The sequence below is a fragment of the Ambystoma mexicanum genome, chromosome 10 (assembly GCF_040938575.1).
Source record: "Ambystoma mexicanum isolate Mex_15411 chromosome 10, UKY_AmexF1_1, whole genome shotgun sequence".
In the NCBI taxonomy this organism is placed as follows: domain Eukaryota; kingdom Metazoa; phylum Chordata; class Amphibia; order Caudata; family Ambystomatidae; genus Ambystoma; species Ambystoma mexicanum.
The window spans coordinates 61,277,853-61,300,606 of record NC_090932.1 but is presented as its reverse complement, the minus strand read 5'-3'; the positions used below and the strand labels follow the sequence as shown (position 1 = coordinate 61,300,606).

General features: G+C 30.5%; 1 protein-coding gene across 1 annotated transcript in view; it reads right to left on the bottom strand.

The window, feature by feature from the left end:
- Positions 1-22,754, bottom strand: part of LOC138492807 (platelet binding protein GspB-like) — a 197,227-nt gene that overhangs the window by 2,417 nt on the left and 172,056 nt on the right. Inside the window, exons 22-37 of the mRNA XM_069620161.1 lie at positions 22,249-22,338; positions 20,880-20,969; positions 19,512-19,601; positions 18,141-18,230; positions 16,772-16,861; positions 15,402-15,491; positions 14,036-14,125; positions 12,666-12,755; positions 9,931-10,020; positions 8,563-8,652; positions 7,193-7,282; positions 5,823-5,912; positions 4,454-4,543; positions 3,086-3,175; positions 1,715-1,804; positions 345-434 (exon numbers count right to left, since the gene is read on the bottom strand). Of these exons, the coding sequence (XP_069476262.1) occupies positions 345-434; positions 1,715-1,804; positions 3,086-3,175; positions 4,454-4,543; positions 5,823-5,912; positions 7,193-7,282; positions 8,563-8,652; positions 9,931-10,020; positions 12,666-12,755; positions 14,036-14,125; positions 15,402-15,491; positions 16,772-16,861; positions 18,141-18,230; positions 19,512-19,601; positions 20,880-20,969; positions 22,249-22,338 (1,440 nt within the window). The remainder of the gene's footprint in view (positions 1-344; positions 435-1,714; positions 1,805-3,085; positions 3,176-4,453; positions 4,544-5,822; positions 5,913-7,192; positions 7,283-8,562; positions 8,653-9,930; positions 10,021-12,665; positions 12,756-14,035; positions 14,126-15,401; positions 15,492-16,771; positions 16,862-18,140; positions 18,231-19,511; positions 19,602-20,879; positions 20,970-22,248; positions 22,339-22,754) is intronic.

The following is a 22,754-nucleotide window of genomic DNA, read 5'->3' as shown; positions in this document are numbered from 1 at the left end:
AAATACTGATGTCATCGCTTGATGGTGCCAGAATGACAATTTGCACTTCTAGGGATTGAACAATATGCCTTAAATCATAGAAGGAGTGTTTCAAACTTAATGGACAATAAATTATGTGTGTATTGGCCAAAATTACAAAATATGTTTAGCATCAGGCTTGAACTCTATTATTTTTAGCATTCCATTGATCACGTATATTAGGCTAATACGGAAAAGGCATTGCAAAATTTTTGATCTATCATATTTTGCATTGTCGATAAAAGGCAACATCCTTACATGACATTTAAAAAAAAATAGTAAGTTCATAAAGGTATGCTTCTGTCAGAAGCAAAACCAAAACATACCAGTTGCTGAGGTTTCTGTACTGGAGGTCGATGTTATGCTGGTATCAGTAAAGGTTGATGGAGAAGCTGTCCCTGCTGCGGTTGAAGACACTGTAAAAGAGAGAATGTACAACTTTATTAACTGCATAAAAAAGACAACTTAAAGCATATTTGGTCAAGAATGGAATTGTGAACTATATGTCATTCTATAAAGTCTGTACAGTATTGGATGATGAGGTCATTGAAAAGTAAACATTTTTAAACATTATACCAGTAGAAACAGAGATTTATTCTTATTGAGAGAGGTCACAAGGTTCTCCACATTTCAACGGTTTCAATAGAAGAAAATATCAGCTTCACATCCATTGTTTCACAAAACCAAAAGTGTAACTATGTATAACCATGTTGTTTATGTTTTTTCATTCAGAAATAATTTGGTTAAAATGTTGTATGCCTTCATTAGAAATATCTAAATACTAAAATATATTTTCAGTTTTTACTTAATCCGTAAAAATGATAAATATGATCATTAAATCCTCTTAAACCTATTTCAAATGAAAAATTAATATAAACAATAGTTAAACTTTTTATATATTTGGTATTATAAGAGACTGGGTAAGAAATGTATATGATAAAATATGAAGAACTAAAAATCTGTACATTCATCTTTCAGATATTTACATATTTGACTGCAGAATCGTCTTTGGCCCTAGAAGGCAGAGGTCAAAATATATCCGATTGCTAAATGTATACTTTTGAAATATGAATTTAATAAATTAAACAACATTAAAGCATCCTCAAATATATTTGTAATCTAAACAAATTGTTTTATATTTTGGAAAATCCATTAAATCATTGTTTACAAACCGGCAGTGGTCGCACACTGCCACAGTCATAATGAACAATTGCTAGAGGTCACGCCATTTGGGGAGTTGATATCTCACTCTCGCAGGACCAATTATAGATATATAAATACAAGGCAAAGGGAAATAAATACATATAGAAAGGAATTCAACAAAATATTCATATACTGTGCTCTGTTTAATGAAATACTGATGTCATCGCTTGACGGTGCCAGAATGACAATTTGCACTTCTAGGGATTGAACAATATGCCTTAATTCATAGAAGGAGTGTTTCAAACTTAATGGACAATAAATTATGTGTGGATGTGCCAATATTACAAAATATGTTTAGCTTCAGGCTTGAACTCTATTATTTTTAGCATTCCATTGATCACTTATATTAGGCTAATACGGAAAAGGCATCGTAAAATTATTGATCTATCATATTTTGCATTGTCGATAAAAGGCAACATCCTCACATGACATTTTAAAAAAAATAGTAAGTTCATAAAGGTATGCTTCTGTCAGAAGCAAAACCAAAACATACCAGTTGTTGAGGTTTCTGTACTGGATGTCAATGGTGTGCTGGTATCAGTAAAGGTTGATGGAGAAGCTGTCTCTGTTGCGGTTGAAGACACTGTAAAAGAGAGAATGTACCGCTTTATTAGCTGCATAAAAAGACAACTTAAAGCATATTTGGTCAAGAATGGAATTGTGAACTATATGTCATTCTATAAAGTCTGTACAGTATTGGATGATGAGGTCATTGAAAAGTACACATTTTTAAACATTATACCAGAAGAAACAGAGCTTTATTCTTATTGAGAGAGGTCACAAGGTTCTCCTCATTTCAATCGTTTCAATAGAAGAAAATATCAGCTTCACATCCATTGTTTCACAAAACCAAAAGTGTAACTATGTATAACCATATTGTTTATGTTTTTTCATTCAGAAATAATTTGGTTAAAATGTTGTATGCCTTCATTAGAAATATCTAAATACTAAAATATATTTTCAGTTTTTACTTAATCCGTAAAAATGATAAATATGATCATTAAATCCTCTTAAACCTATTTCAAATGAAAAATTAATATAAACAATAGTTAAACATTGTATATATTTGGTATTATAAGAGACTGGGTAAGAAATGTTTATGATAAAATATGAAGAACTAAAAATCTGTACATTCATCTTTCAACTAATTACATGCTTGACTGCAGGATCGTTTGTGGCCCTAGATGGCAGAGGTCAAAATATTTTCGATTGCTAAATTTATACTTTTGAAATATGAATTTAATAAACTAAACAACCTTAAAGCATCCTCAAACATTTTTGTAATCTAAAAAAAATGTTTTATATTTTGGAAAATCCATTAAATCATTGATTTCTGAACTTGCAGTGGTCTCACACTGCCACATTCAAATTAAACAATTGTGAGAGGTCACGCCACTTGGGGAGTTGATATCTCACTCCCCCAGGACCAATTATAGATATATAAATACAAGGCAAAGGGAAATAAATACATATAGAAAGGAATTCATCAAAATATTCATATATTGTGCTCTGTTTAATGAAATACTGATGTCATCGCTTGATGGTGCCAGAATGACAATTTGCACTTCTAGGGATTGAACAATATGCCTTAAATCATAGAAGGAGTGTTTCAAACTTAATGGACAATACATTATGTGTGTATTTGCCAATATTACAAAATATGTTTAGCATCAGGCTTGAAGTCTATTATTTTTAGCATTCCATTGATCACTTATATTAGGCTAATACGGAAAAGGCATTGCAAAATTCTTGATCTATCATATTTTGCATTGTCGATAAAAGGCAACATCCTTACATGACATTTTAAAAAAAAATGGTAAGTTCATAAAGGTATGCTTCTGTCAGAAGCAAAACCAAAACATACCAGTTGCTGAGGTTTCTGTACTGGAGGTCGATGGTATGCTGGTATCAGTAAAGGTTGATGGAGAAGCTGTCTCTGTTGCGGTTGAAGACACTGTAAAAGAGAGAATTTACAACTTTATTAGCTGCATAATAATATACTTAAAGCATATTTGGACAAGAATGGAATTGTGAACTATATGTCATTCTATAAAGTCTTTACAGTATCGGATGATGAGGTCATTGAAAAGTACACATTTTTAAACATTATACCAGTAGAAACAGAGCTTTATTCTTATTGAGAGAGGTCACAAGGTTTTCCTCATTTCAGCAGTTTCAATAGAAGAAAATATCAGCTTCACATCCATTGTTTCACAAAACCAAAAGTGTAACTATGTATAACCATATTGTTTATGTTTTTCATTCAGAAATAATTTGGTTAAAATGTTGTATGCCTTCATTAGAAATATCTAAATACTAAAATATATTTTCAGTTTTTACTTAATCCGTAAAAATGATCAATATGATCATTAAATCCTCTTAAACCTATTTCAAATGAAAAATTAATATAAACAATAGTTACATGTTTTATATATTTGGTATTATAAGAGACTGGGTATGAAATGTATATGATAAAATATGAAGAACTAAAAATCTGTACATTCATCTTTCAACTAATTACATACTTGACTGCAGAATCGTTTGTGGCCCTAGATGGCAGAGGTCAAAATATTTCCGATTGCTAAATTTATACTTTTGAAATATGAATTGAATTAACTAAACAACATTAAAGCATCCTCAAACATATTTGAAATCTAAAAAAATTGTTTTATATTTTGGAAAATCCATTAAATCATTGATTTCTGAACCTGCAGTGGTCTCACACTGCCACAGTCAAAATAAACAATTGTGAGAGGTCATGCGATTTGGGCAGTTGATATCTCACTCCCCCAGGACCAATTATAGATATATAAATGCAAGGCAATAGGAAATAAATACATATAGAAAGGAATTCATCAAAATATTCATATATTGTACTCTGTTTAATGAAATACTGATTTCATCGCTTGATGGTGCGAGAATGACAATTTGCACTTCTAGGGATTGAACAATATGCCTTAAATCATAGAAGTAGTGTTTCAAACTTAATGGACAATAAATGATGTGTGTATTTGCCAATATTTCAAAATTTGTTTAGCATCAGGCTTGAACTCTATTATTTTTAGCAGTCCATTGATCACTTATATTAGGCTAATATGGAAAAGGCATCGCAAAATTCTTGATCTGTCATATTTTGCATTGTCGATAAAAGGCAACATCCTTACATGACCTTTATTTAAAAATAGTAACTTCATAAAAGTATGCTTCTGTCAGAAGCAAAACCAAAACATACCAGTTGCTGAGGTTTCTGTGCTGGAGGTCGATGGTATGCTGGTATCAGTAAATGTTGACGGAGAAGCTGTCTCTGTTGCAGTTGAAGACACTGTAAAAGAGAGACTTCACAACTTAAATAGCTCCATAAAAAGCAACTTTAAGCATTTTTTGTCAAGAATGGAATTGTGAATTATATGTCATTCTATAAAGTCTGTACAGTATCTGATGATGAGGTCATTGAAAAGTACACAATTGTAAACATTATACCAGTAGAAAAAGAGCTTTATTCTTATAGAGAGAGGTCACAAGGTTTTCCTCATTTCAACGGTTTCAATCGAAGAAAATATCTGCTTCACATCCATTATTTCACAAAATCAAAAGTGTTACTATGTATAAACATATTGTTTATGTTTTTTCATTCAGAAATAATATGGTTAAAAATGTGGATGTCTTCATTAGAAATATCTAAATAGAAAAATATATTTTCAGTTTTTACTTAATCCGTAAAAAAAATAAAAATGATAATTAAATCCTCTTAAACCTATTTCAAATTAAAAATTAATATAAACAATAGTTAAATGTTTTGTATATTTGGTATTATAAGAGACTGTGTAAGAAATGTATATGATAAAATATGAAGAACTAAAAATCTGTACATTCATCTTTCAGCTATTTACATATTTGACTGCAGAATCGTCTTTGGCCCTAGAAGGCAGAGGTCAAAATATATCCGATTGCTAAATTTATACTTTTGAAATATGAATTTAATAAATTAAACAACATTAAAGCATCCTCAAACATATTTGTAATCTAAAATAAGTGTTTTATATTTTGGAAAATCCATTAAATCATTGATTTCTGAACCTGCAGTGGTCTCACACTGCCACAGTCAAAATAAACAATTGTGAGAAGTCATACCATTTGGAGAGTTGATATCTCACTCCCCCAGGACCAATTATAGATATATAAATACAAGGCAAAGGGAAATAAATACATATAGAAAGGAATTCATCAAAATATTCATATATTGTGCTCTGTTTAATGAAATACTGATGTCATCGCTTGATGGTGCCAGAATGACAATTTGCACTTCTAGGGATTCAACAATATGCCTTAAATCATAGAAGGAGTGTTTCAAACTTAATGGACAATAAATTATGTGTGTATTGGCCAAAATTACAAAATATGTTTAGCATCAGGCTTGAACTCTATTATTTTTAGCATTCCATTGATCACGTATATTAGGCTAATACGGAAAAGGCATTGCAAAATTTTTGATCTATCATATTTTGCATTGTCGATAAAAGGCAACATCCTTACATGACATTTAAAAAAAAATAGTAAGTTCATAAAGGTATGCTTCTGTCAGAAGCAAAACCAAAACATACCAGTTGCTGAGGTTTCTGTACTGGAGGTCGATGTTATGCTGGTATCAGTAAAGGTTGATGGAGAAGCTGTCCCTGCTGTGGTTGAAGACACTGTAAAAGAGAGAATGTACAACTTTATTAACTGCATAAAAAAGACAACTTAAAGCATATTTGGTCAAGAGTAGAATTGTGAACTATATGTCATTCTATAAAGTCTGTACAGTATTGGATGATGAGGTCATTGAAAAGTAAACATTTTTAAACATTATACCAGTAGAAACAGAGATTTATTCTTATTGAGAGAGGTCACAAGGTTCTCCACATTTCAACGGTTTCAATAGAAGAAAATATCAGCTTCACATCCATTGTTTCACAAAACCAAAAGCGTAACTATGTATAACCATATAGTTTATGTTTTTTCATTCAGAAATAATTTGGTTAAAATGTTGTATGCCTTCATTAGAAATATCTAAATACTAAAATATATTTTCAGTTTTTACTTAATCCGTAAAAATTATAACTATGATCATTAAATCCTCTTAAACCTATTTCAAATGAAAAATTAATATAAACAATAGTTAAACTTTTTATATATTTGGTATTATAAGAGACTGGGTAAGAAATGTATATGATAAAATATGAAGAACTAAAAATCTGTACATTCATCTTTCAGATATTTACATATTTGACTGCAGAATCGTCTTTGGCCCTAGAAGGCAGAGGTCAAAATATATCCGATTGCTAAATGTATACTTTTGAAATATGAATTTAATAAATTAAACAACATTAAAGCATCCTCAAATATATTTGTAATCTAAACAAATTGTTTTATATTTTGGAAAATCCATTAAATCATTGTTTACAAACCGGCAGTGGTCGCACACTGCCACAGTCATAATGAACAATTGCTAGAGGTCACGCCATTTGGGGAGTTGATATCTCACTCTCGCAGGACCAATTATAGATATATAAATACAAGGCAAAGGGAAATAAATACATATAGAAAGGAATTCAACAAAATATTCATATACTGTGCTCTGTTTAATGAAATACTGATGTCATCGCTTGACGGTGCCAGAATGACAATTTGCACTTCTAGGGATTGAACAATATGCCTTAATTCATAGAAGGAGTGTTTCAAACTTAATGGACAATAAATTATGTGTGGATGTGCCAATATTACAAAATATGTTTAGCTTCAGGCTTGAACTCTATTATTTTTAGCATTCCATTGATCACTTATATTAGGCTAATACAGAAAAGGCATCGTAAAATTATTGATCTATCATATTTTGCATTGTCGATAAAAGGCAACATCCTCACATGACATTTTAAAAAAAATAGTAAGTTCATAAAGGTATGCTTCTGTCAGAGGCAAAACCAAAACATACCAGTTGCTGAGGTTTCTGTACTGGATGTCAATGGTGTGCTGGTATCAGTAAAGGTTGATGGAGAAGCTGTCTCTGTTGCGGTTGAAGACACTGTAAAAGAGAGAATGTACCACTTTATTAGCTGCATAAAAAGACAACTTAAAGCATATTTGGTCAAGAATGGAATTGTGAACTATATGTCATTCTATAAAGTCTGTACAGTATTGGATGATGAGGTCATTGAAAAGTACACATTTTTAAACATTATACCAGAAGAAACAGAGCTTTATTCTTATTGAGAGAGGTCAGAAGGTTCTCCTCATTTCAATCGTTTCAATAGAAGAAAATATCAGCTTCACATCCATTGTTTCACAAAACCAAAAGTGTAACTATGTATAACCATATTGTTTATGTTTTTTCATTCAGAAATAATTTGGTTAAAATGTTGTATGCCTTCATTAGAAATATCTAAATACTAAAATATATTTTCAGTTTTTACTTAATCCGTAAAAATGATAAATATGATCATTAAATCCTCTTAAACCTATTTCAAATGAAAAATTAATATAAACAATAGTTAAACATTGTATATATTTGGTATTATAAGAGACTGGGTAAGAAATGTATATGATAAAATATGAAGAACTAAAAATCTGTACATTCATCTTTCAACTAATTACATGCTTGACTGCAGGATCGTTTGTGGCCCTAGATGGCAGAGGTCAAAATATTTTCGATTGCTAAATTTATACTTTTGAAATATGAATTTAATAAACTAAACAACCTTAAAGCATCCTCAAACATTTTTGTAATCTAAAAAAAATGTTTTATATTTTGGAAAATCCATTAAATCATTGATTTCTGAACTTGCAGTGGTCTCACACTGCCACAGTCAAATTAAACAATTGTGAGAGGTCACGCCACTTGGGGAGTTGATATCTCACTCCCCCAGGACCAATTATAGATAGATAAATACAAGTCAAAGGGAAATAAATACATATAGAAAGGAATTCATCAAAATATTCATATATTGTGCTCTGTTTAATGAAATACTGATGTCATCGCTTGATGGTGCCAGAATGACAATTTGCACTTCTAGGGATTGAACAATATGCCTTAAATCATAGAAGGAGTGTTTCAAACTTAATGGACAATAAATTATGTGTGTATTTGCCAATATTACAAAATATGTTTAGCATCAGGCTTGAAGTCTATTATTTTTAGCATTCCATTGATCACTTATATTAGGTTAATACGGAAAAGGCATTGCAAAATTCTTGATCTATCATATTTTGCATTGTCGATAAAAGGCAACATCCTTACATGACATTTTAAAAAAAATGGTAAGTTCATAAAGGTATGCTTCTGTCAGAAGCAAAACCAAAACATACCAGTTGCTGAGGTTTCTGTACTGGAGGTCGATGGTATGCTGGTATCAGTAAAGGTTGATGGAGAAGCTGTCTCTGTTGCGGTTGAAGACACTGTAAAAGAGAGAATTTACAACTTTATTAGCTGCATAATAATATACTTAAAGCATATTTGGACAAGAATGGAATTGTGAACTATATGTCATTCTATAAAGTCTTTACAGTATCGGATGATGAGGTCATTGAAAAGTACACATTTTTAAACATTATACCAGTAGAAACAGAGCTTTATTCTTATTGAGAGAGGTCACAAGGTTTTCCTCATTTCAGCAGTTTCAATAGAAGAAAATATCAGCTTCACATCCATTGTTTCACAAAACCAAAAGTGTAACTATGTATAACCATATTGTTTATGTTTTTCATTCAGAAATAATTTGGTTAAAATGTTGTATGCCTTCATTAGAAATATCTAAATACTAAAATATATTTTCAGTTTTTACTTAATCCGTAAAAATGATCAATATGATCATTAAATCCTCTTAAACCTATTTCAAATGAAAAATTAATATAAACAATAGTTACATGTTTTATATATTTGGTATTATAAGAGACTGGGTATGAAATGTATATGATAAAATATGAAGAACTAAAAATCTGTACATTCATCTTTCAACTAATTACATACTTGACTGCAGAATCGTTTGTGGCCCTAGATGGCAGAGGTCAAAATATTTCCGATTGCTAAATTTATACTTTTGAAATATGAATTTAATTAACTAAACAACATTAAATCATCCTCAAACATATTTGAAATCTAAAAAAATTGTTTTATATTTTGGAAAATCCATTAAATCATTGATTTCTGAAACTGCAGTGGTCTCACACTGCCACAGTCAAAATAAACAATTGTGAGAGGTCATGCGATTTGGGCAGTTGATATCTCACTCCCCCAGGACCAATTATAGATATATAAATGCAAGGCAATAGGAAATAAATACATATAGAAAGGAATTCATCAAAATATTCATATATTGTACTCTGTTTAATGAAATACTGATTTCATCGCTTGATGGTGCGAGAATGACAATTTGCACTTCTAGGGATTGAACAATATGCCTTAAATCATAGAAGTAGTGTTTCAAACTTAATGGACAATAAATGATGTGTGTATTTGCCAATATTTCAAAATTTGTTTAGCATCAGGCTTGAACTCTATTATTTTTAGCAGTCCATTGATCACTTATATTAGGCTAATATGGAAAAGGCATCGCAAAATTCTTGATCTGTCATATTTTGCATTGTCGATAAAAGGCAACATCCTTACATGACCTTTATTTAAAAATAGTAACTTCATAAAAGTATGCTTCTGTCAGAAGCAAAACCAAAACATACCAGTTGCTGAGGTTTCTGTGCTGGAGGTCGATGGTATGCTGGTATCAGTAAATGTTGACGGAGAAGCTGTCTCTGTTGCAGTTGAAGACACTGTAAAAGAGAGACTTCACAACTTAAATAGCTCCATAAAAAGCAACTTTAAGCATTTTTTGTCAAGAATGGAATTGTGAATTATATGTCATTCTATAAAGTCTGTACAGTATCTGATGATGAGGTCATTGAAAAGTACACAATTGTAAACATTATACCAGTAGAAACAGAGCTTTATTCTTATAGAGAGAGGTCACAAGGTTTTCCTCATTTCAACGGTTTCAATCGAAGAAAATATCTGCTTCACATCCATTATTTCACAAAATCAAAAGTGTTACTATGTATAAACATATTGTTTATGTTTTTTCATTCAGAAATAATATGGTTAAAAATTTGGATGTCTTCATTAGAAATATCTAAATAGAAAAATATATTTTCAGTTTTTACTTAATCCGTAAAAATGATAAAAATGATAATTAAATCCTCTTAAACCTATTTCAAATTAAAAATTAATATAAACAATAGTTAAACGTTTTGTATATTTGGTATTATAAGAGACTGTGTAAGAAATGTATATGATAAAATATGAAGAACTAAAAATCTGTACATTCATCTTTCAGCTATTTACATATTTGACTGCAGAATCGTCTTTGGCCCTAGAAGGCAGAGGTCAAAATATATCCGATTGCTAAATTTATACTTTTGAAATATGAATTTAATAAATTAAACAACATTAAAGCATCCTCAAACATATTTGTAATCTAAAATAAGTGTTTTATATTTTGGAAAATCCATTAAATCATTGATTTCTGAACCTGCAGTGGTCTCACACTGCCACAGTCAAAATAAACAATTGTGAGAAGTCATACCATTTGGAGAGTTGATATCTCACTCCCCCAGGACCAATTATAGATATATAAATACAAGGCAAAGGGAAATAAATACATATAGAAAGGAATTCATCAAAATATTCATATATTGTGCTCTGTTTAATGAAATACTGATGTCATCGCTTGATGGTGCCAGAATGACAATTTGCACTTCTAGGGATTCAACAATATGCCTTAAATCATAGAAGGAGTGTTTCAAACTTAATGGACAATAAATTATGTGTGTATTGGCCAAAATTACAAAATATGTTTAGCATCAGGCTTGAACTCTATTATTTTTAGCATTCCATTGATCACGTATATTAGGCTAATACGGAAAAGGCATTGCAAAATTTTTGATCTATCATATTTTGCATTGTCGATAAAAGGCAACATCCTTACATGACATTTAAAAAAAATAGTAAGTTCATAAAGGTATGCTTCTGTCAGAAGCAAAACCAAAACATACCAGTTGCTGAGGTTTCTGTACTGGAGGTCGATGTTATGCTGGTATCAGTAAAGGTTGATGGAGAAGCTGTCCCTGCTGCGGTTGAAGACAATGTAAAAGAGAGAATGTACAACTTTATTAACTGCATAAAAAAGACAACTTAAAGCATATTTGGTCAAGAGTAGAATTGTGAACTATATGTCATTCTATAAAGTCTGTACAGTATTGGATGATGAGGTCATTGAAAAGTAAACATTTTTAAACATTATACCAGTAGAAACAGAGATTTATTCTTATTGAGAGAGGTCACAAGGTTCTCCACATTTCAACGGTTTCAATAGAAGAAAATATCAGCTTCACATCCATTGTTTCACAAAACCAAAAGCGTAACTATGTATAACCATATAGTTTATGTTTTTTCATTCAGAAATAATTTGGTTAAAATGTTGTATGCCTTCATTAGAAATATCTAAATACTAAAATATATTTTCAGTTTTTACTTAATCCGTAAAAATTATAACTATGATCATTAAATCCTCTTAAACCTATTTCAAATGAAAAATTAATATAAACAATAGTTAAACTTTTTATATATTTGGTATTATAAGAGACTGGGTAAGAAATGTATATGATAAAATATGAAGAACTAAAAATCTGTACATTCATCTTTCAGATATTTACATATTTGACTGCAGAATCGTCTTTGGCCCTAGAAGGCAGAGGTCAAAATATATCCGATTGCTAAATATATACTTTTGAAATATGAATTTAATAAATTAAACAACATTAAAGCATCCTCAAATATATTTGTAATCTAAACAAATTGTTTTATATTTTGGAAAATCCATTAAATCATTGTTTACAAACCGGCAGTGGTCGCACACTGCCACAGTCATAATGAACAATTGCTAGAGGTCACGCCATTTGGGGAGTTGATATCTCACTCTCGCAGGACCAATTATAGATATATAAATACAAGGCAAAGGGAAATAAATACATATAGAAAGGAATTCAACAAAATATTTATATACTGTGCTCTGTTTAATGAAATACTGATGTCATCGCTTGACGGTGCCAGAATGACAATTTGCACTTCTAGGGATTGAACAATATGCCTTAATTCATAGGAGTGTTTCAAACTTAATGGACAATAAATTATGTGTGGATTTGCCAATATTACAAAATATGTTTAGCATCAGGCTTGAACTCTATTATTTTTAGCATTCCATTGATCACTTATATTAGGCTAATACGGAAAAGGCATTGTAAAATTCTTGATCTATCATATTTTGCATTGTCGATAAAAGGCAACATCCTCACATGACATTTTTAAAAAAATAGTAAGTTCATAAAGGTATGCTTCTGTCAGAAGCAAAACCAAAACATACCAGTTGCTGAGGTTTCTGTACTGGATGTCAATGGTATGCTGGTATCAGTAAAGGTTGATGGAGAAGCTGTCTCTGTTGCGGTTGAAGACACTGTAAAAGAGAGAATGTACAACTTTGTTAGCTGCATAAAAAGACAACTTAAAGCATATTTGGTCAAGAATGGAATTGTGAACTATATGTCATTCTATAAAGTCTGTACAGTATTGGATGATGAGGTCATTGAAAAGTACACATTTTTAAACATTATACCAGAAGAAACAGAGCTTTATTCTTATTGAGAGAGGTCACAAGGTTCTCCTCATTTTAACCGTTTCAATAGAAGAAAATATCAGCTTCACATCCATTGTTTCACAAAACCAAAAGTGTAACTATGTATAACCATATTGTTTATGTTTTTTCATTCAGAAATAATTTGGTTAAAATGTTGTATGCCTTCATTAGAAATATCTAAATACTAAAATATATTTTCAGTTTTTACTTAATCCGTAAAAATGATAAATATGATCATTAAATCCTCTTAAACCTATTTCAAATGAAAAATTAATATAAACAATAGTTAAACATTGTATATATTTGGTATTATAAGAGACTGGGTAAGAAATGTTTATGATAAAATATGAAGAACTAAAAATCTGTACATTCATCTTTCAACTAATTACATACTTGACTGCAGGATCGTTTGTGGCCCTAGATGGCAGAGGTCAAAATATTTTCGATTGCTAAATTTATACTTTTGAAATATGAATTTAATAAACTAAACAACCTTAAAGCATCCTCAAACATTTTTGTAATCTAAAAAAAATGTTTTATATTTTGGAAAATCCATTAAATCATTGATTTCTGAACCTGCAATGGTCTCACACTGCCAGAGTCAAAATAAACAATTGTGAGAGGTCACGCCACTTGGGGAGTTGATATCTCACTCCCCCAGGACCAATTATAGATTTATAAATACAAGGCAAAGGGAAATAAATACTTATAGAAAGGAATTCATCAAAATATTCATATATTGTGCTCTGTTTAATGAAATACTGATGTCATCGCTTGATGGTGCCAGAATGACAATTTGCACTTCTAGGGATTGAACAATATGCCTTAAATCATAGAAGGAGTGTTTCAAACTTAATGGACAATAAATTATGTGTGTATTTGCCAATATTACAAAATATGTTTAGCATCAGGCTTGAAGTCTATTATTTTTAGCATTCCATTGATCACTTATATTAGGCTAGTACGGAAAAGGCATCACATAATTCTTGATCTATCATATTTTGCATTGTCGATAAAAGGCAACATCCTTACATGACATTTTAAAATAAATGGTAAGTTCATAAAGGTATGCTTCTGTCAGAAGCAAAACCAAAACATACCAGTTGCTGAGGTTTCTGTACTGGAGGTCGATGGTATGCTGGTATCAGTAAAGGTTGATGGAGAAGCTGTCTCTGTTGCGGTTGAAGATACTGTAAAAGAGAGAATGTACAACTTTATTAGCTGCATAAAAAGACAACTTAAAGCATATTTTGTCAAGAATGGAATTGTGAACTATATGTCATTCTATAAAGTCTGTACAGTATTGGATGATGAGGTAATTGAAAAGTACACATTTTTAAACATTATACCAGTAGAAACAGAGCTTTATTCTTATTGAGAGAGGTCACAAGGTTCTCCTCATTTCAACGGTTTCAATAGAAGAAAATATCAGCTTCACATCCATTGTTTCACAAAACCAAAAGTGTAACTATGTATAACCATATAGTTTATGTTTTTTCATTCAGAAATAATTTGGTTAAAATGTTGTATGCCTTCATTAGAAATATCTAAATACTAAAATATATTTTCAGTTTTTACTTAATCCGTAAAAATTATAAATATGATCATTAAATCCTCTTAAACCTATTTCAAATGAAAAATTAATATAAACAATAGTTAAACTTTTTATATATTTGGTATTATAAGAGACTGTGTAAGAAATGTATATGATAAAATATGAAGAACTAAAAATCTGTACATTCATCTTTCAGATATTTACATATTTGACTGCAGAATCGTCTTTGGCCCTAGAAGGCAGAGGTCAAAATATATCCGATTGCTAAATGTATACTTTTGAAATATGAATTTAATAAATTAAACAACATTAAAGCATCCTCAAATATATTTGTAATCTAAACAAATTGTTTTATATTTTGGAAAATCCATTAAATCATTGATTACAAACCGGCAGTGGTCGCACACTGCCACAGTCAAAATAAACAATTGCTAGAGGTCACGCCATTTGGGGAGTTGATATCTCACTCTCGCAGGACCAATTATAGATATATAAATACAAGGCAAAGGGAAATAAATACATATAGAAAGGAATTCAACAAAATATTCATATACTGTGCTCTGTTTAATGAAATACTGATGTCATCGCTTGACGGTGCCAGAATGACAATTTGCACTTCTAGGGATTAAACAATATGCCTTAATTCATAGGAGTGTTTCAAACTTAATGGACAATAAATTATGTGTGGATTTGCCAATATTACAAAATATGTTTAGCATCAGGCTTGAACTCTATTATTTTTAGCATTCCATTGATCACTTATATTAGGCTAATACGGAAAAGGCATTGTAAAATTCTTGATCTATCATATTTTGCATTGTCGATAAAAGGCAACATCCTCACATGACATTTTAAAAAAAATAGTAAGTTCATAAAGGTATGCTTCTGTCAGAAGCAAAACCAAAACATACAAGTTGCTGAGGTTTCTGTACTGGATGTCAATGGTATGCTGGTATCAGTAAAGGTTGATGGAGAAGCTGTCTCTGTTGCGGTTGAAGACACTGTAAAAGAAAGAATGTACAACTTTATTAGCTGCATAAAAAGACAACTTAAAGCATATTTGGTCAAGAATGGAATTGTGAACTATATGTCATTCTATAAAGTCTGTACAGTATTGGATGATGAGGTCATTGAAAAGTACACATTTTTAAACATTATACCAGAAGAAACAGAGCTTTATTCTTATTGAGAGAGGTCACAAGGTTCTCCTCATTTCAACCGTTTCAATAGAAGAAAATATCAGCTTCACACCCATTGTTTCACAAAACCAAAAGTGTAACTATGTATAACCATATTGTTTATGTTTTTTCATTCAGAAATAATTTGGTTAAAATGTTGTATGCCTTCATTAGAAATATCTAAATACTAAAATATATTTTCAGTTTTTACTTCATCCGTAAAAATGATAAATATGATCATTACATCCTCTTAAACCTATTTCAAATGAAAAATTAATATAAACAATAGTTAAACATTGTATATATTTGGTATTATAAGAGACTGGGTAAGAAATGTATATGATAAAATATGAAGAACTAAAAATCTGTACATTCATCTTTCAACTAATTACATGCTTGACTGCAGGATCGTTTGTGGCCCTAGATGGCAGAGGTCAAAATATTTTCGATTGCTAAATTTATACTTTTGAAATATGAATTTAATAAACTAAACAACCTTAAAGCATCCTCAAACATTTTTGTAATCTAAAAAAAATGTTTTATATTTTGGAAAATCCATTAAATCATTGATTTCTGAACCTGCAGTGGTCTCACACTGCCACAGTCAAAATAAACAATTGTGAGAGGTCACGCCACTTGGGGAGTTGATATCTCACTCCCCCAGGACCAATTATAGATATATAAATACAAGGCAAAGGGAAATAAATACATATAGAAAGGAATTCATCAAAATATTCATATATTGTGCTCTGTTTAATGAAATACTGATGTCATCGCTTGATGGTGCCAGAATGACAATTTGCACTTCTAGGGATTGAACAATATGCCTTAAATCATAGAAGGAGTGTTTCAAACTTAATGGACAATAAATTATGTGTGTATTTGCCAATATTACAAAATATGTTTAGCATCAGGCTTGAAGTCTATTATTTTTAGCATTCCATTGATCACTTATATTAGGCTAATACGGAAAAGGCATTGCAAAATTCTTGATCTATCATATTTTGCATTGTCGATAAAAGGCAACATCCTTACATGACATTTTAAAATAAATGGTAAGTTCATAAAGGTATGCTTCTGTCAGAAGCAAAACCAAAACATACCAGTTGCTGAGGTTTCTGTACTGGAGGTCGATGGTATGCTGGTATCAGTAAAGGTTGATGGAGAAGCTGTCTCTGTTGCGGTTGAAGACACTGTAAAAGAGAGAATGTACCGCTTTATTAGCTGCATAAAAAGACAACTTAAAGCATATTTGGTCAAGAATGGAATTGTGAACTATATGTCATTCTATAAAGTCTGTACAGTATTGGATGATGAGGTCATTGAAAAGTACACATTTGTAAACATTATACCAGTAGAAACAGAGCTTTTTTCTTATTGAGAGAGGTCACAAGGTTCTCCTCATTTCAACGGTTTCAATAGAAGAAAATATCAGCTTCACATCCATTGTTTCACAAAACCAAAAGTGTAACTATGTATAACCATGTTGTTTATGTTTTTTCATTCAGCAATAATTTGGTTAAAATGGTGTATGCCTTCATTAGAAATATCTAAATACTAAAATATATTTTTAGTTTTTACTTAATCCGTAAAAATGATAAATATGATCATTAAATCCTCTTAAACCTATTTCAAATGAAAAATTAATATAAACAATAGTTAAACTTTTTATATATTTGGTATTATAAGAGACTGGGTAAGAAATGTATATGATAAAATATGAAGAACTAAAAATCTGTACATTCATCTTTCAGATATTTACATATTTGACTGCAGAATCGTCTTTGGCCCTAGAAGGCAGAGGTCAAAATATATCCGATTGCTAAATGTATACTTTTGAAATATGAATTTAATAATTTAAACAACATTAAAGCATCCTCAAATATATTTGTAATCTAAACAAATTGTTTTATATTTTGGAAAATCCATTAAATCATTGATTACAAACCGGCAGTGGTCGCACACTGCCACAGTCAAAATAAACAATTGCTAGAGGTCACGCCATTTGGGGAGTTGATATCTCACTCTCGCAGGACCAATTATAGATATATAAATACAAGGCAAAGGGAAATAAATACATATAGAAAGGAATTCAACAAAATATTCATATACTGTGCTCTGTTTAATGAAATACTGATGTCATTGCTTAACGGTGCCAGAATGACAATTTGCACTTCTAGGGATTGAACAATATGCCTTAATTCATAGAAGGAGTGTTTCAAACTTAATGGACAATAAATTATGTGTGGATGTGCCAATATTACAAAATATGTTTAGCTTCAGGCTTGAACTCTATTATTTTTAGCATTCCATTGATCACTTATATTAGGCTAATACGGAAAAGGCATCGTAAAATTATTGATCTATCATATTTTGCATTGTCGATAAAAGGCAACATCCTCACATGACATTTTAAAATAAATAGTAAGTTCATAAAGGTATGCTTCTGTCAGAAGCAAAACCAAAACATACCAGTTGCTGAGGTTTCTGTACTGGATGTCAATGGTGTGCTGGTATCAGTAAAGGTTGATGGAGAAGCTGTCTCTGTTGCGGTTGAAGACACTGTAAAAGAGAGAATGTACCGCTTTATTAGCTGCATAAAAAGACAACTTAAAGCATATTTGGTCAAGAATGGAATTGTGAACTATATGTCATTCTATAAAGTCTGTACAGTATTGGATGATGAGGTCATTGAAAAGTACACATTTTTAAACATTATACAAGTAGAAACAGAGCTTTATTCTTATTGAGAGAGGTCACAAGGTTCTCCTCATTACAGCGATTTCAATAGAAGAAAACATCAGCTTCACATCCATTGTTTCACAAAACCAAAAGTGTAACTATGTATAACCATATTGTTTATGTTTTTTCATTCAGAAATAATTTGGTTAAAATGTTGTATGCCTTCATTAGAAATATCGAAATACTAAAATATATTTTCAGTTTTTACTTAATCCGTAAAAATGATAAATATCATAATTAAATCCTCTTAAACCTATTTCAAATGAAAAATTAATATAAACAATAGTTAAACATTGTATATATTTGATATTATAAGAGACTGGTTAAGAAATGTATATGATAAAATATGAAGAACTAAAAATCTGTACATTCATCTTTCAACTAATTACATGCTTGTCTGCAGGATCGTTTGTGGCCCTAGATGGCAGAGGTCAAAATATTTCTGATTGCTAAATTTATACTTTTGAAATATGAATTTAATAAACTAAACAACATTAAAGCATCCTCAAAAATATTTGTAATCTAAATAAATTGTTTTATATTTTGGAAAATCCATTAAATCATTGATTTCTGAACCTGCAGTGGTCTCACACTGCCACAGTCAAAATAAACAATTGTGAGAGGTCATGCCATTTGGGGAGTTGATATCTCACTCCCCCAGGACCAATTATAGATATATAAATACAAGGCAATAGGAAATAAATACATATAGAAAGGAATTCATCAGAATATTCATATATTGTGCTCTGTTTAATGAAATACTGATGTCATCGCTTGATGGTGCCATAATGACAATTTGCACTTCTAGGGATTGAGCAATATGCCTCAATTCATAGAAGGAGTGTTTCAAACTTAACGGACAATAAATTACGTGTGTATTTGCCAATATTACAAAATATGTTTAGCATCAGGCTTGAAACTATGATATTTTTAGCATTCCAATGATCACTTATATTAGGCAAATACGGAAAAGGCATTGCAAAATTTTTGATCTATCATATTTTGCATTGTTGATAAAAGGGAACATCCTTACATGAAATTTTAAAAAAAATAGTAAGTTCATAAAGGTATGCTTCTGTCAGAAGCAAAACCAAAACATACCAGTTGCTGAGGTTTCTGTACTGGAGGTCGATGGTATGCTAGTATCAGTAAAGGTTGATGGAGAAGCTGTCTCTGTTGCGGTTGAAGACACTGTAAAAGAGAGAATTTACAACTTTATTAGCTGCATAATAATATACTTAAAGCATATTTGGACAAGAATGGAATTGTGAACTATATGTCATTCTATAAAGTCTTTACAGTATCGGATGATGAGGTCATTGAAAAGTACACATTTTTAAACATTATACCAGTAGAAACAGAGCTTTATTCTTATTGAGAGAGGTCACAAGGTTTTCCTCATTTCAGCAGTTTCAATAGAAGAAAATATCAGCTTCACATCCATTGTTTCACAAAACCAAAAGTGTAACTATGTATAACCATATTGTTTATGTTTTTCATTCAGAAATAATTTGGTTAAAATGTTGTATGCCTTCATTAGAAATATCGAAATACTAAAATATATTTTCAGTTTTTACTTAATCCGTAAAAATGATAAATATCATAATTAAATCCTCTTAAACCTATTTCAAATGAAAAATTAATATAAACAATAGTTAAACATTGTATATATTTGATATTATAAGAGACTGGTTAAGAAATGTATATGATAAAATATGAAGAACTAAAAATCTGTACATTCATCTTTCAACTAATTACATGCTTGTCTGCAGGATCGTTTGTGGCCCTAGATGGCAGAGGTCAAAATATTTCTGATTGCTAAATTTATACTTTTGAAATATGAATTTAATAAACTAAACAACATTAAAGCATCCTCAAAAATATTTGTAATCTAAATAAATTGTTTTATATTTTGGAAAATCCATTAAATCATTGATTTCTGAACCTGCAGTGGTCTCACACTGCCACAGTCCAAATAAACAATTGTGAGAGGTCATGCGATTTGGGCAGTTGATATCTCACTCCCCCAGGACCAATTATAGATATATAAATGCAAGGCAATAGGAAATAAATACATATAGAAAGGAATTCATCAAAATATTCATATATTGTACTCTGTTTAATGAAATACTGATTTCATCGCTTGATGGTGCGAGAATGACAATTTGCACTTCTAGGGATTGAACAATATGCCTTAAATCATAGAAGTAGTGTTTCAAACTTAATGGACAATAAATGATGTGTGTATTTGCCAATATTTCAAAATTTGTTTAGCATCAGGCTTGAACTCTATTATTTTTAGCAGTCCATTGATCACTTATATTAGGCTAATATGGAAAAGGCATCGCAAAATTCTTGATCTGTCATATTTTGCATTGTCGATAAAAGGCAACATCCTTACATGACCTTTATTTAAAAATAGTAACTTCATAAAAGTATGCTTCTGTCAGAAGCAAAACCAAAACATACCAGTTGCTGAGGTTTCTGTGCTGGAGGTCGATGGTATGCTGGTATCAGTAAATGTTGACGGAGAAGCTGTCTCTGTTGCAGTTGAAGACACTGTAAAAGAGAGACTTCACAACTTAAATAGCTCCATAAAAAGCAACTTTAGGCATTTTTTGTCAAGAATGGAATTGTGAATTATATGTCATTCTATAAAGTCTGTACAGTATCTGATGATGAGGTCATTGAAAAGTACACAATTGTAAACATTATACCAGTAGAAACAGAGCTTTATTCTTATAGAGAGAGGTCACAAGGTTTTCCTCATTTCAACCGTTTCAATCGAAGAAAATATCAGCTTCACATCCATTATTTCACAAAATCAAAAGTGTTACTATGTATAAACATATTGTTTATGTTTTTTCATTCAGAAATAATATGGTTAAAAATTTGGATGTCTTCATTAGAAATATCTAAATAGAAAAATATATTTTCAGTTTTTACTTAATCCGTAAAAATGATAAAAATGAGAATTAAATCCTCTTAAACCTATTTCAAATTAAAAATTAATATAAACAATAGTTAAACGTTTTGTATATTTGGTATTATAAGAGACTGTGTAAGAAATGTATATGATAAAATATGAAGAACTAAAAATCTGTACATTCATCTTTCAGCTATTTACATATTTGACTGCAGAATCGTCTTTGGCCCTAGAAGGCAGAGGTCAAAATATATCCGATTGCTAAATTTATACTTTTGAAATATGAATTTAATAAATTAAACAACATTAAAGCATCCTCAAACATATTTGTAATCTAAAATAAGTGTTTTATATTTTGGAAAATCCATTAAATCATTGATTTCTGAACCTGCAGTGGTCTCGCACTGCCACAGTCAAAATAAACAATTGTGAGAAGTCATACCATTTGGAGAGTTGATATCTCACTCCCCCAGGACCAATTATAGATATATAAATACAAGGCAAAGGGAAATAAATACATATAGAAAGGAATTCATCAAAATATTCATATATTGTGCTCTGTTTAATGAAATACTGATGTCATCGCTTGATGGTGCCAGAATGACAATTTGCACTTCTAGGGATTGAACAATATGCCTTAAATCATAGAAGGAGTGTTTCAAACTTAATGGACAATAAATTATGTGTGTATTGGCCAAAATTACAAAATATGTTTAGCATCAGGCTTGAACTCTATTATTTTTAGCATTCCATTGATCACGTATATTAGGCTAATACGGAAAAGGCATTGCAAAATTTTTGATCTATCATATTTTGCATTGTCGATAAAAGGCAACATCCTTACATGACATTTAAAAAAAAATAGTAAGTTCATAAAGGTATGCTTCTGTCAGAAGCAAAACCAAAACATACCAGTTGCTGAGGTTTCTGTACTGGAGGTCGATGTTATGCTGGTATCAGTAAAGGTTGATGGAGAAGCTGTCCCTGCTGCGGTTGAAGACACTGTAAAAGAGAGAATGTACAACTTTATTAACTGCATAAAAAAGACAACTTAAAGCATATTTGGTCAAGAGTAGAATTGTGAACTATATGTCATTCTATAAAGTCTGTACAGTATTGGATGATGAGGTCATTGAAAAGTAAACATTTTTAAACATTATACCAGTAGAAACAGAGATTTATTCTTATTGAGAGAGGTCACAAGGTTCTCCACATTTCAACGGTTTCAATAGAAGAAAATATCAGCTTCACATCCATTGTTTCACAAAACCAAAAGCGTAACTATGTATAACCATATAGTTTATGTTTTTTCATTCAGAAATAATTTGGTTAAAATGTTGTATGCCTTCATTAGAAATATCTAAATACTAAAATATATTTTCAGTTTTTACTTAATCCGTAAAAATTATAAATATGAT